The sequence below is a fragment of the Macrobrachium nipponense genome, chromosome 1 (genome assembly GCF_015104395.2).
Source record: "Macrobrachium nipponense isolate FS-2020 chromosome 1, ASM1510439v2, whole genome shotgun sequence".
NCBI lineage: Eukaryota > Metazoa > Arthropoda > Malacostraca > Decapoda > Palaemonidae > Macrobrachium > Macrobrachium nipponense.
In genome coordinates, this window is record NC_087200.1 from 174,344,452 (window position 1) to 174,360,465 (window position 16,014).

The 16,014-nt window shown below is 36.3% G+C and overlaps 1 protein-coding gene across 1 annotated transcript in view; it reads left to right on the top strand.

The window, feature by feature from the left end:
• Positions 1-15,745, top strand: part of LOC135219861 (E3 ubiquitin-protein ligase UHRF1-like) — a 207,727-nt gene extending 191,982 nt beyond the window's left edge. Inside the window, exon 13 of the mRNA XM_064256982.1 lies at positions 14,847-15,745. Within this exon, the coding sequence (XP_064113052.1) occupies positions 14,847-15,092 (246 nt within the window). The 3' untranslated portion in view covers positions 15,093-15,745. The remainder of the gene's footprint in view (positions 1-14,846) is intronic.
• Positions 15,746-16,014: the final 269 nt, after the last annotated feature.

Below are 16,014 nucleotides of genomic sequence, written 5' to 3' on the forward strand. Positions count from 1 at the left end.
CTAAAAAGTTTTTGTACCTTTCACGGGAAGTTGAAAGTGAATAATTACAATCCTGTTCAGGGCCACTTTCCAAAATACTCATAAAAGTATGCTAATTTTACCAAGTTATACATGTTTTTTCTGATCATTTTATTTTGTTTTGTAAAATTATAATTACAACTCACACTATCATAACAACTAAGAACTACAGTCCATAACAGTCTAATTTGAGTACAATTATACCTCGGTTCACAAACTTAATTAATTCGAGGACACAGTTCGTGACCTGAAAAATTCGCTATCTGAATCAGTTTTTCTCATTTAAAATAATGTAAATATAAATAATTCATTCAAACTGCAGAGATGCCGTTTTTTAACATTCTTTTTAGTTTTTCTAGGACAAAGAATATACAGTTTACCTAGCTTTTACATGCCTCACATATCTGCATTTCATTTTGTTATGGATTTTTGTGGAACGTATTATTCACTTGTCCACGAGAAAATTTCATCAATTTGCAAATTTTTTCATAGAGCAATATTTACTAATTACTCTATTTTCATTTTATTTTCATGACTAAATACAATTTTATGATAAATGATTCATGAATTTTCAAATGTTAATGTAAACACTGCAAAATATCTATAAAATGTTTACTACAAATTAAAGCTATCTGTAATACAAATCAAACTTGTTAAGCTCATACAGGGATGCCCCAGGTGTAGTGTAAGATGTAACATATATACAGTAGAGCCTCGGTTCTCAACGATAATTTGTTCCAGAAGGAGCTTCGAAATTCGATTATTTCGAGAACTGAATCAAGTTTTCCCATAAGAAATAACTGAAAATGGATTAATCCGTTCTTGACCATCAGTTATTACCCTAACCTTGCCTTTTTATACAATACATTACATGTAAATTACAACTAAATAAGTTAAAAGTTAAATAAATATCATGTTAAATGTATATTTATAATTTTAAATGTATAATATACAGTATAAAAGAAAACTGGCCTGCGTCCAACCGATTGTTGACCAAGCACCATAGGCTAAGGCTACCTAGGTGATTAGTAAGTAGAACGTAGTGTAGAGGGTAGGCATAAAACGTGTTGCTAACATAATAAAAACATTGAAAAGCAAGTCTAATTATTACAGTAAATTAATAAACTATTAAAATTAAACCCAATGTATATTTATCAAAACTTACGAAAATTTGCCTACAGTAAGTCTGCATTTAAGGATGTAAACAAACCATAGCGTAGAAACGTTTGCATTCGATATTAATTTATGGTAAATCTTATACGAAGTCAACTGCAATACTGTACACAAAATCGCTTGAAAATTATCTTTCAGTAAATGTTATGATACTAACGATTTTGTTTCATAAATGTCCTTATAAAAAAAGGTGCGTCTTTTACGGCAAATTGTCCAATATCAGGGCTGCTTTCAAGCTTATTGGACTTTGACAATTATTATGGTACTGCATGGTACATATATACATACGTACGTATAAGTAAGAGAATCTTCTTAATTTCTATAATTACTATACCAATATGTACCAGCATTAATATCAAGCTAACCTCTATTTTACGAGGACGTTATAGTAAACCAAGCATACAGATTGCGTTCGTTACCGCGCACGCGTTACATATGTAAACATTGACGTCTTTTTACACTAGACATAAAAGAATCGTCGTAATTTCTATAATTATTCTATACCATAGCGGCTTCTCTGATTTAAGCTAAGGCTAACGTCCTCTTTACCAGCAAGCTTAACAAAGCTTAAGATTGCGTTCGCTACCGAACGGCACACGTTACGTATGTAACAGTGGTTTCACTACCAAATCTCACACGTAAACAATGACGTATTTTTACAGTAGACATAAAAGAATCTTCTTAATTTCTATAATTAATGTATACCGTAGCGGCTTCTGAGTTAAGCTAAGGCTAACCTCTTCTTTACCGGCAAGCTTAAAAAGCTTAGATTCCGTTGCTACCGAACCGAACATGTTACGTATGTAACTGGTTTCACTACCAAATCTTACACGTAAACATTGATGTATTACAGTACGACATAAAAGATTCGTCTTAATTACTACGCACTTAATATGGCATAGCGGCTTCTCTGATTTAAGCTATGGCTAACCTCTTCTTTACCGGCAAGCTTAACAAAGCTTAAAGATTGCATTCGCTACCGAACCGCACATGTAACCTACGCACGTAACATTGCCTTCACTCTAAACCTAACACTTCAATACGTATTGCATTTGCTACTGAAACGTGCGCCTCAAGTGTGAGCATGATTTTAGAATAGGTCTACGCTTGAAAAAAAAAAAAAAAAAAATCAAGCAAGGGTGCTTGATTAAATCTTTTTTTCGCTCATCACTTTCATGCAGAGGAGAGGATAGACGAAACTTAAGGTTTATTTTGGAGTTGGAAATGATGGAAACATTTTGAAGAAGGAAAACGCGAGATGCCATGTAAACACTTTCTATTATTTCAGAGATTAACAATAGCAAAAGGTTAGAACATAGATAGCCAGTAGTAATGTTGGGACCTATGATGAATCAAAAGGTAACTGCGTATAGAGTTGATACCACCGAAAAAGCAAACTAAATGCGCGCAAGGTGTACGAGACACGACACATGTTTGAATGTTTGTAAACAATAGCTGCGTACTTTAAACAATGCTGAGTGGCGTCACCAGTGTTATCAACCGTTTTGCTAAATTATGCTAGTCGGTCCAAGCAAGAATTTATGCCAAATATGGTGCAATTTTGTGCCAGAATTATGCTATTAATCTATCATTATCTATTTTCTCTAATACATTTGAGCTAAAACAACGATGTAATGGAAATTTAAAACATTTATATATTAGGTGAAATGATACAAAGTTACGAACAGACAATATTATAACTAATAATTTGATGGTCTTTACATGTTAGCAAACTCGAAATAAAACACCTTTTTTCTTTAATAGATCACATACGCAATCACTAGTATACTATTTGATATGCAATCACTAGTATACTATTTGACAAATGTGTGATCACACATACAAATGTAAAGAAAAACATACAAATTTTACTTATTACTGCATCATTATCATGCCACTGAGAACCATTTTTCTTTAACAGGTCACACACACACAATTAATAAATACTTGAAAATGTGTGAAAATTACTTCAAATATAACATTTTGATATTTACTGAAAAATTAAAACTTAAATAAAGGTAAACAAACAAACCAGTCTCTACTCAAGAAGAATAACATACGTAGTTATTACTTGATCATTATCATGCCACTGAAGCACCATTTTTCTTTAACAGATCACATACACAATGAATAAATACTTGAAAATTATGTGAAAATCACTTTTAGACATAATTAAAATTTTGATATCTACTGAAAAAAATAAAACTTAAAAAAGGAAAAAAAGTAATTCTTTACTCGTGAAGAAAAAACATTATTAACACTTTACTGATCGTTTGTCATGCCACTGTGGGTATTTATTTATATTCACAAAATTTAACATTCCTTAGTTGGGTTCAAACTTAGCAATTAACTCATTTGTTAGTGCTGCTTTTGAGGCAATTTCACTATGAAGATACATATATTCACTATAGCTGTGTACGAAATTGAGGAATTTTCTGCATTTTATTTAAAATTTTAGTGAAAATACATTCTAAAATTGTACTAGAACCCTTAGTGTGAAAGAAATTATGCTAAGCTCCAATTCTTGGGTCAAATTATGCTAAAAAACATGAATTTATGCTACATTTGGTAGCACTGGATGATGCCAACTAGCGGCGGTTGGCGGAAACAGTTTTGTTTACAAACATCATATGGTCTGGGGTCGGAAACTAGTTTTTCGGTTGAAAAGATACAAAGTTTATTGGAAATTTAGTGGCGAAATCCGATTATGTCGAGTTCTAATACGGTCGTGAACCGGGTCTCTACTGTACTCCCATATCATGTGACTTTTGAAGGCCTAATTTTGGAGCTAATATTAAGGGGGGCGCATCATAGATATAAAATTAGCGAATGTAAATATGCACTTACTAGTATCATTTGATAAAATACAAACATAATGAATATGTATCTTTTCCATGGATCTTTTAAAAAGTTATGCTTTACTTCACTGCATCCAATGATATTGTATGTATTTTCCTATTACTATTGTTGTACTATGAAATACAAAAATAGCAATCAATGTTTTTGTTTGGAAACCAGCTGAGGACGATTGGGGGAAGTTTATTTTGCTGTATGGAAGTCGAATCAGAGCGATTTTCTTGCTTCTAGTTAGCGTAAATGAATCTCAAGATACTCTATTGATATGGACAAGGTTATTTTACATTATACAAAGTGTTTTCAACCAGAAGATGGCATAGATTAAGAGATGGAGGAAAAGGGGTTAGCCTAACTAGAAAATGTGATAGATAAACAGGAGGAAAAGAGGTTAGCCTATTGTAAATTTGTCTCAAACATTGAACTCGCATGTTACTTGAGATACATTATCAAATCTTTGTTGTAGGGTGAAAATTTGAGGGCCACATGATATGCGAGATCGCATGTTACATGAGTATTTATGGTATTTGAAATTATATTACTGTACAGTCCAACCTCTGTTTTTGTACACTCGGAAATGCTCCATCCAGGACCTGGCACGTGCCCAAACAAAGCATCCCATCTTCTTTCATGACCCATTCTGCTTTTGGGTTCGTTGTTTTCGTGCCTTTTGTGCTTTTTTTTATTCAAGTGCAACTGCTAAATAAGTTATCATGGGACCAATGAAAGTTCAAAATGCTAGCCCTTGTGTAAGAAAGGCGAGAAACACTAGAATTTAAGAAAGTACTTGTAGCAAAGTGTTGGAGGAAGTTGCAAGCTGATCCCGGTGAGAAGATGCCTACAACAAGCGTTGCTGTTTTTTAATTTCCCAGCAGAGGCTGGATTGAAAAATTCAGAAAACGAATGAGCATACATAATGTGCCTACTTCAGGGATTAAGGACATGTTTGCAAATGTGGAATGATGTAAAAAATTTTGTGGAGAATTATCATCCCAACAGAGAAGATGTAATCCATGTGTCCAACATGTTTAATTACAAAGTCGTGTTGAACTTTAGGCAAATGTTAAAGAAAAGCCAGAAACAAATATCTGGACGGTTTTGTTGTGCGACAGGGGTCCAATAACTCAAAACTTGTCCTAGTGCAAGTAAAAAATGAAGAGAAGTAACCTCAAATAGTGCCAGTAAAAAAAACGAAGAGAAGTAACCCCAGATAGGTCCTTGATACCTGAAATCCTTCTGGAGGGAGATTCCCCTTCCAAACAATAACCTCTCCCCTCCTCTCCATCTTCCATAGACTAACAAGTGTTTTCCATAAAGGTAAGAGTGATGTTAAGTGTTCATTTATTCATTTTATTAGTCTTATTTGTTTTCCATTGTTTTGTGTGTGTAAAACTATTTATTCCCTATAAAATGCATTTTTTGTTAATATTTTGAGGGGTCTGGAATGCATTAATTTTATTTACATTATTCCTTATGGGAATTATTGTTTCAGTTTTCGTGGGAGGTTCTGGAACGGATTATATACGAAAACCAAGGTTCCACTGTATTGTAAAAGGTTTTTGGATGGTAGAGCTTACTGTACAGTATCCGAAATATTCACTGATTATTTAAATTTTATTTTCCAGTCTGCTTTTATTGGAATGCAAAAACTTATGGAATTATAGCATGGAAAGTATGAAAGAATTAATGAAAAAGTAACATCATGATTATCTATAAAACTATACCGTACAAAAATATAATCACATAAAAAATCACTCTTGGACAGCTGAATCAAAGCATAGCTGCTCCAGAGAGCAGTCATGTCCATAACATGTGTACATACTGGCAGTCCTCGGTTACTGGCTTGCTGATGAGCAAAAACCGCCATTCATCTAAACGTGTTTTATGACACTTATGGTGCCATATCACCAGCACATTCACACTTTGGGCCGGCTCATGCATCACAACAATATACAAGCATGAAGGCTTCTTTTCCATGCAGCCACCTAGTTTCAGTATTTTAAAATCAACAGCCAACAGCATAAGTATCAGCTGTAAATAAAGCCTTGGCAACACGTATCAAAAGTATCTCGGCACATCAGTCTGTTTCCTGGACGACCACCGCTGAAGACGTTTCTAATGGTTCCATTCATTGGAGATTTTGGGACAGTCGACAGGAACAGTACTTCAAAGTCCTTCATGACATTAACCTCTGTGCTTATGCTATATCTAGCAACCCCAAATGTACATAACCCAAGTAGTATCATTACCACCCATTGGAACTCTAAGGCTTCAAGCACCTTCCTATTAGCATGCCGTACAACCCATTAGTTTCAGGCCTATGTGGAAGAATATTCGCTTTCTGTATTCCCATAACTTCAACACAAAACACTCGAGCATCGTGTTCACAAATTCTCTATCAATATCAAACCCTCAGGAACCCTATACAGAAAGGCCTACTAGGGAAAAAGAAAGACTCCAATACATGAAGTACACACCAAACATCCCTACATAAGTCTCCACCTAAGAAAACATGTTTTTCCAAAAAATATACAGGCAGCCCTTGGTTAGCAGCATTTCGGTTTTACACCGCTTGGTCAATATATTCATAACTGGGTTTTACCTTCTGTAGGGTTTATAGCACCATTGTCTGGTGGTTGCACCAGTTGGTGGCTTAGACTAGTGCCGAAACTGCCTCATATAATACAACAACAAATAGGCATCTTTTCCTTGGCTCTTTTAAAACTTTATCCTTTACTAAGCTGTTTCCAACAATATTGTATGTAGTCTCATATTACTATTGTATCATAAAATATGCAAGCAAACCGATCATGTTTTTGGTCTGGAAAAATCAGCTGAGGGCGGAGATAAGATTTAACTCAACTCAGAGCGCTTTACTTGTTTCTATTTAGCGTAAATTAATCTCTAGAAACTATTCATATTTGACAATGAATTGTTTTCAAGTTAAAAATTGACTTAAATACTTAAAGTACACTTAGTTATTTTTTACATTAATTGATGGCACTGTTGTCTGGTTATTGGTAATTCGGTACTCTTCCGAAGTGCGGAGAGATCTTCATGAAATACAAACATAACGAATATGCATCTTTTCCTTGGCTCTTTTAAAAAGTTATGCTTTACTTCACTGTATCTAATAATACTGTATGTAGTTTCATATTACTATGTGTAGTATTATAAAATACAAAGCGATCTGTGTTTTGATTTGGAAAAATCAGCTAAGGGCAGAGACAGGTTTATTTCAGTGTATTTAGCTCGATTCAAGCTATTTTCTTGCTTCTTTTTAGCGTAAATAGATCTAGAAACTATTTATATGGAACAAGGTTATTTTTTGTTATATGAAGTGCTTTTAAGTTGAACTATGACTTAGATACACATAGTGAATTCGGTTAGTTTTTCCATTAAAAGATGGGGTCAGGCGCATTTTTTTGTGTGAAAAACAGATTCCGTTTGTTATTTTCGTTCTCCTGTTTCATAATGATATGAGAGTGACGTATTTATCTTTTATCGGCGTGAGAACAGTATAATATGTTCTTTCATAACAAGTATTTTTTATTAAAATACCCTTTTTCTCCACAATTGCGGTGGAGTTTTATCCATGTTGCTGATGCACGATAATTTGTAGTCATCAGGTGTGAACATTCTCTCTCTCTCTCTCTCTCTCTCTCTCTCTTCTCTCGTCTCTCTCCTCTCTCTCTCTCTTCTCTCTCTCTCTCTCTCTCTCTGGTTCAGCTACAACTGCAACTTAAATTTAGCAGTACTATAGTGCTTGCCAATATAAGTTCTGTTCTACTTAAGTAATATGATTTGTAACATAACTACAGTAATTTTTCACTATCATACGATGGCTTAAATGCAAGCAAAACGTTATCAGATTCAGTTGGGTTTTTGTGGCAAAACATCTGTTTTTGTTCAGTTGTGTATGGCTGTGACACTTAAACAACGATCACAATATTACTATTGATACTTTCATCTATCTCTTTTGCCTTTTTAACTTATTTAACTAGAAGATATGATAAAGAGATGGAGGAAAGTTAGCAGTATGAAAAAGCTCTCTCTCTCTCTCTCTCTCTCTCTCTCTCTCTCTCTCTCTCTCTCTCTCTCTCTCTCTCTCATGGTGCCATTATGGCACTAGACAAGCCCCACAAAACCGGATCGCCATTAACCAAGTCCGCCGATGACCGGGTCTGCCTGTAAATCTGTTTACAACTCAGACTTGAATAGGGAAAAATATAACCCTTTGTCACTAAGTAATTTCTTAAGAAAAACAAAATACTTTTGTGACTACTAAAACCCCACCTCCATGCTACGTCTTCTCCAATACAGCAAGATCCCAGTATACACACTTGCCAGCTATAATATGCACATGATCACCCTCCATGCACACAAAAAGATCTACTAAAAGTATCTGATATCACATGCTTTCCTACAATACACCTAGGCTTTGCATCAAAAACTACCTAGCCCTCTTAGAAAAACTAAGATCAGGCTTACAAAAGAAAATCCAACCATGGCTTAAGACCCATAAAAATTTCCACCTTATTCTCCAAAAACAACTTAAAATGTACCAAACTAGGGGTACCTGGAAGAGAGAGAGAGAGAAAAAAAAAAAAAACATCCATAGCGATAGGTTTAGACCCTTCCTTCAACTCTATTACAGTTACCATCCGAGTTACGACCTAGATCCGTTCCGACCAACAGGTCGTATGTCAGAATGGTCGTTAGTCGAAAATACCAGCCAAAATGGCCGACACGTGGATATAAGTACTCGGTTAAAGTGGAAGATTATACTGTACTTGAGGACATATGATATGAATGTGTTGCATTTTTAAGTAACTTTTTCTGTTGAATAATATTATTGTGTATATACAAGCTGTTTATTTATCATTTTTATGCCTTTTAGTTTCACTTTTATAATTTTATCATACTTTTCTGTTGAATAATATTACTGTACATATGTATATACAAGCTGTTTATTTATAATTTTTATGCCTTTTAGTTTCACTTTTATCATACTTTTTCTGTTGAATAATATTACTGTTGTACTATACGTACAAGCTGTTTATGTATTTATCATTTTTATGCCTTTTAGTTTCACTTTTATCATTTTATCATAGAGATATTTTTAATATTATACTGTAGGTGCAATGTATTTAGCTTTTTTTTTCATTTGCTTAGTTGATATACTACGTACATACATCTTAATATAATATGGTTTTAGAAATAAAATATTTATTACTACAGTTGAAATTATTATACAAAAATACAAATGAAGATCAAAATACGAAAATAGAAAAGTTACAGTTCAAAAATAGAACATACAGCTGTAGTACAAAATAGAAAATACATATGCATGTAAAAAAATAAGCAAAACAACACTCAAAATTAATGTTCACTGGTGCTTGGTTCGACGTCATCAACACTTTCTTCATACGCACGGTCGAAAGAAAGATCAGCTGTTAAGTCAGGCGAGGCAGGGGATGGGGAAGGGGTGGTTACTGCGCTGGCCGATGTAGGGGAGGGGGTGGCTTCGATGCTGGATGAGGCGGGCTTTTGTGTTCGTTTGACAAACATGCTAAGTGTCGTTTGGATCTTCTGCTTTTTCTTTTCATCGTAGATTTCTTTGTATGGCCTCATTACTTCTTGCATAGATCTCTCTATCCGGGCAAACCGTTCAACATTCGGATCCATTCCTTCCAATTTATGCAGCATTGTATTAAGCATTTGTATGGCTTCCGATAATCCCTTTACAGTAAACTTTCGTTCGTGCTCCTCCTCTTTTACAACTTCCTTTTCTTCCTCTCTTCTTTCTTCAGCTTTCCTTTCTTCTTCTATTGCTAACAGTTCTTCATTTGTTAATTCCTCAGGTTATTCACTTATCAGTTCTTCAATTTCTTCTTCATCACATCCTAACTCAAGTTGCTTTGCCAAGCTAACAATTTTTCCTCGGACGTTGCTTAGTTCCTCTTCGTTATCGAAGCCAACAAAATCTCTGAGGAAGCGTTTGCAGCAGTATTTCCAAATACCACTCATACATTTTTCTGTCACCAAATCCCAAGCTTTAGCGACATGCTTGATACAATGGTAAATGTTGTACGATTTCCAATAATCGCGCAAAGTCAGCTCAGGGTTTTCATCCATAGCTTCGATGGCTTGGTCAAAGGAAATTCTTACGTAGTGCGCCTTGAACGTAGAAATCGCACCTTGGTCCATGGGTTGGATTAGGGGGGTGGTATTAGGGGGAAGGAAGACAATGCGCACGTTACGATGAAGATCATCCAAGTGCGTCGGGTGGCCAGGCGCATTGTCAAGCATTAATAAAATCTTGAACGGAATGCCCTTATCGCTATAATATTGACGTGCCTCAGGAACAAAACCATTTAAAAACCAATCTTCAAACAGTGCTAGCATCATCCAGGCCTTTCTGTTACTTCGGTAATAAACGGGAAGGGCATGTTTGTTCACGTTCTTCAGTGCGCGTGGGTTTTCTTAAAGCGCAATCAAAAAAGGTTTTAATTTATGTCCTGCGATGTTTCCACCGAACAATAGCGTGAATCTTTCTTTGATTGCCTTATGCCCTGGTGCACTCGCGAATTCTTTGCTTATGTACGTGCCTTTCGGCATCTTTTTCCAAAACAAGGCAGTTTCGTCCACATTAAAAATCTGTTCAGGCAAATATCCTTTTTTCACAATTAGTTTATCAAATTCTTCAACGAATGCCTTAGCAGCAGGCGCATCACTGCTAGCAGCCTCGCCTTTCGTCAGAACATGGTGCACTTGGTACCGATCTCGGAATCGACGAAACCACCCATCACTCGCTATCAACTCCAACGAAGCATATTCTTCACCTCCTTTCTCTTTTAACATTTTAAATAAACTTGTTGCCTTGCTTTGCACTGCTCGCAACATCACTTGCACATTTCTTTGTCTATTATCTTCCAGCCACGTAAATAACAACTTTTCCATGTCTGCTATCGGTCCTTCACGCTGTTTGGTGATAATAGTAGACTTGATTGGGGCTGCTCCTTTCACTGCGTCCTTAATCCTTTCCTTGTCCTTTAGAATGGTGGAGACCGTGGAGTGGGAGAGATGGAGACTTCTGCTTATACAGTTAACTTTCATCCCACCTTCATATTTCTTGATTACGTCCATCTTCATCTCCAACGTCAGTGCCTTCCTAGCTTTCTTGGCAGAATTGCATTCTGATGAGTCAGACTTTCTCTTAGGGGCCATGGCAAAGGTGTAATGAAAAAAATGTTCCTGCTACAATGTTACAGTACTGCTACAATGTCTAGACAGTGAGTGAGGTGGTTGGGATGAGTCTGTCTGGGATGCTGTGCTGCCGGCGCCGTCGTAACTGTCATACCGTGCCACACGCACTACGCTACCGCGCTGCCAAATAGTAAATGCCGCCAAGTATAAAAAAAATAGACCCCTGTCGGACACTGTCGTAAGTACGGGTGGACGTAACTCGCGCAGGTCGTAACTCGGATGGTAACTGTATATTCTGTAACATCCGTTACCTTCAATTTAACTCTACTAAGGACAAAAACATCAACATAGTCAGAACCTTACCTAGCCCCTCTATAAATTCTTATTATCATTATCACCTAAAGGATCCCTAAAAAGTATTTTCCTAACTTCCATTTTGGCTGTAGAACACTGAAACAATGACATTATCACCACACCAGTCCTCAAAAATCAACATGATGTATTCCTCTTGCTGCTTCTAACTGAATCATCGCAGTTCAGTCTTAACAAATGGTAAATATAGACCAGACTTAGATAGGCGGACAAGACGGCAGCCTTTATTTTGATTGATATAGAGGTACTATGAAAAACTTGATGCCATCCTGTCTGACACCATGAAATTGAGATGCCTTACTAGAAACCCTACTGAAGAAATCAAGAGGGATGCCAACCGTGTCATTAGCACTGTCAACAGCGCCACTAATGCCACCCATCTCCTGCCCATCCAAGGTGACTATGGCCTAGGCTATCTCTACAATAATGTCAAAACCCATAAAGATGGAAATCCTCTACTCCATTATTAGCCAGATGCCCAGCCTTACTTATGCCATGCCCAAGCACCTTAATCAGAGCCTGACACCCTATGTCCCGAGCTGTTATAGCTTGTGGTCCTCTTCGGTATTCCTAGAAGAGATTCATGACTCCCCAGGTACAGAAACCATCATTTCGCGTGATGTAGAGTCCTTGTTTACCAGCGTTCCTGTAGACGAGATCATCAACATCTTCCTTGAATGCATTTATAAGGACCTGTCAACGGCATCTCTAAATATCCAAAAAGCTTCATTATGGTCTTTGTTGGATATCTGTATAAAGAGAACCCCCTTCTCCACCCACGGTGGCCAGATGTTCTGTCAGAAGGATGGTGTGTTGTTATGGGTTCCCCATTGGGGGTCCTCTTTTCCAACTTCTATGTGGGGACAGTTGAGGAGAGTCTCTTAGATACAATTTCTCAGTAAATATGATAGATACACAGTTGAGCATTGCACCGACAATCAGCTCCCCTTCTTGATGTCCTTGTCATTAAGACGGAAGACTGCCTTCATACTGCAGTCGGAACAAAGAAAAGTAACCTCAGCATGTCTCAACAGAAACAGCGAGTGCCCTGGCAGGTATAAGAGCACCACAGTTATGATCTTCATAAGGGGGCCCCTCGCCCACTGTTCAACAGGGCAGGGCACACAACAAGAACTGGATAGAGCTTCGCAGATACTGGTAAACAACGGTTATCCAAACAGCTCATCGCCAGTGAAATCCGCTCTGCCCTGGAGAAATGGTATAATGGTAGTGAGAGCCTGCAATGCCACCCCCAGGACAAGATTAGGATATTCTACAGCGCTTTTGTGCATGCCCAGTATTGCAAAGATAATGATTCTTTAAAGAAAACCCACTGAGGAGGGCAAAAGCATTGACCTTGTAATGTACCACAAGAACAAATAAATGAGAGACCTAATTATTCAAAACAATCCTTCACTGCTTGCACATGATCCCCTCAAACCAACAAATGTGGTCTAGCACTTCTAATGTTTGCCCTATGGATGTCCTGGTACCTACATCAGTATGACCTCTATGCGTCTCGTGAGGTGGATCTCATGCCATGCCCAAGAGGGTGCCATCAAGAGCCATCAGGAGTTGGCCAATCAAAATTCCACCCACGATGACATCACGTAACCCCTGAGATCTGCAAGGCTACAGTAAAGAACCATCAGGTCCTGAGACTGACTTGAAGCTGTCCCCCAACAGCCAATGAGAGACCAGCTCTGCATATGCAGCCAACCAAACTTTGGTTCACTGAACCCCTTGAATATAAGGAAGATGGGCTACACCACCTATCACAGTTCCTCACTGACCCTTCACCAAGAGGATGTCTGGAGAACCAGACAAAACGTTGCAAGATTTATATAATTATAACTAGAATTACATATAAGCATTTTATCAGAATTATAAAAAAACTGTGTGGAACTCTACGAAGTATACTTTACGATTTCATTCGCCAATGCCACCTCCAATATCGTATAATGACTAATATAGGTGTATTACTCACCTCCCTTAACAGTAAAGAAAAAGTCGCTATAAGAAAGATAGAGAAAAGCTTTTATAAAATTAATGCTGCTGAAGCAGAAATAACATTTAATAAAACCTGTGTAAAGGGCTACTACCATATTATTATTATTATTATTATTATTATTATTATTTTATAAGAGGTTATTGCGGCTTCAGCTGTATTAATTTAATAGAGGTTCTTTATTTTTCTAATTATAGTTTTTTCATTGTTGCTTTAACTGGTGAGCAACGCACCAAAGGTTGGCATCTCAAAGGTAAGTAATTATAAACTTCAATTTTTACTCCAAAATGGGGGGTGGGGGGCAGTAGTTAAACTTTCAGGGTATAACCCATAGAGTTTTCAAGCATAATGCTAATTTTGTCAATTTTGAATTTTGGCTAATGGGCTGTGACATTTCGTCTGGGGCTTCCAGACATCCTGTAAGGCAGAGATAGATGATGGACTAAGGCTGAAGGGTATGTCCATCTGCTTACATGCTGTTGGTGAAATGGGGGTTGGGGGGTTTTCATGCCACTGCATTTTCATTGGCTCTCAAATGGCTGTTGATGTATGATGGCTGTCTCCCTCTTCAGGTAGATGAATGAGAAAAGTTTACAGAAAAAGTGGTATTTATACCAAGAGGTCCATCCACAGGCAAACCAATTTAGGTCACCCCCGCTGATAATCTTCCTTTAATCTTCTGAAGTGTTGGTTGAATGAAAACCTTGTCGATCGTATCTGAAATCCATGCTCCTTTTCAGATATTCATTACCTGCCTCTCTATTATTATGGCCGATTCCATCATTTGACTCTTGTACCGGCAGTTGCTGCTATAAATTACACGTGACAAATTCCAGTTTATTCTGTGGTTATGTTCACTTATATGGTTGAAAATAGCCGAGTTCTGTCGGCGCTAATATATATATATATATATATATATATATATCTATATATATATGATTATATATATGTATATATATACTTATATATAAGTAAGGTCTATATTATATTATATTACACACATACTATTATATATATAATATATATATAATATTATATATATATAATAATATATTATATTATATATTAGATATATGATATATACTATATATTAATTTAATATAATATATATATATATATATAATTATTATAAAGTAAGGTTTTCTTATATTAGAAGTTAAGTTTCTCTTGTTTGTGATATTATGATTATAGCAATGGTATATTTTCTTGACAGCAATTCCTGAATGCGGTTGAAGAAAGATTTCTCTGTATCTGTTGTCAAGAGCTGGTGTTCAAGCCTGTCACAACTGAATGTAAGCATAATGTTTGCTCACCGTGTCTTCAGCGATCATTTAAAGCAGAAGTATACTCTTGTCCTGCATGCCGTTATGACTTGGGCCAAGACTACAAAATTGATGTGAACAAACACTTGAGCAAGATCCTAATAACACTCTTCCCTGGATACGATGCAGCACGATAATTTTTTTTCTTCTTTTTTTACAATATTATAAGGTGTACACCATGCATTTCATTGGTACTTTTAGTGGTTTTCTTCTGTGAGAGAAAGAATTTGACTGGCAGATTCTGTTAAGATAAAATGAGCTGAATTGTCAAGATTCATGAATGCTTCTCCCAATTTATACTTAGTGCATTTTTACTGTGATGTATGAATTTGACAATTTGGTTTTTATTTCTCAAGTTAAGAATGATAGTGCCTTGGAATATTTTATTATATAGTATGTTGTATTGACCATTACAGCATTTTTTCCTTTAGATGATGGCAATATACAGCAGTCTAGCCTATAGGTCAGAAGAGAGATTTTACAAGGTATCATGGGAGAATGATACAATAGTGTGTAAGAAAGGAACACATTATTTCTAGAATGTTTACATTTTATAATTTCCCACTGTTTTGCTAGTAGCCATTTTTGCTGGAAATGCATTGGTGGTATCTTTTTATGAGAAAACTTTACTCTTTAGAAAGGGGATACTTCCTTTTTTTAATGTTTTGTTTTGGCAATTTCTCTACTTGCTTTCTAGATATCACTTTAAAAATCAATTTAAAAAAAAATGCTAGTTATGAAAAGAAAGTTTCTCTCTCTCTCTCTCTCTCTCTCTCTCTCTCTCTCTCTCTCTCGTCTCTCTCTCGCTATCTCTCTCTCTATCTCTCTCTCTCTCTCTCTCTTCTCTCTCGGCCACAACTCTCTGGTAGACATTAGAGGTGCCTCACACTGAGGGACCTGGGGCAACCCGAACGAACTGTAAGGTCTGTAAGGTAAGGTCGCTCTCTCTCTCTCTCTCTCTCTCTCTCTCAAAGATGAGATGTTTATTTGTTAAAGTTTGCTTAATTGTTTTGTCAGTAGCTTTTTTTATCCATTCTTAATATTGTTATTATGAAAAAA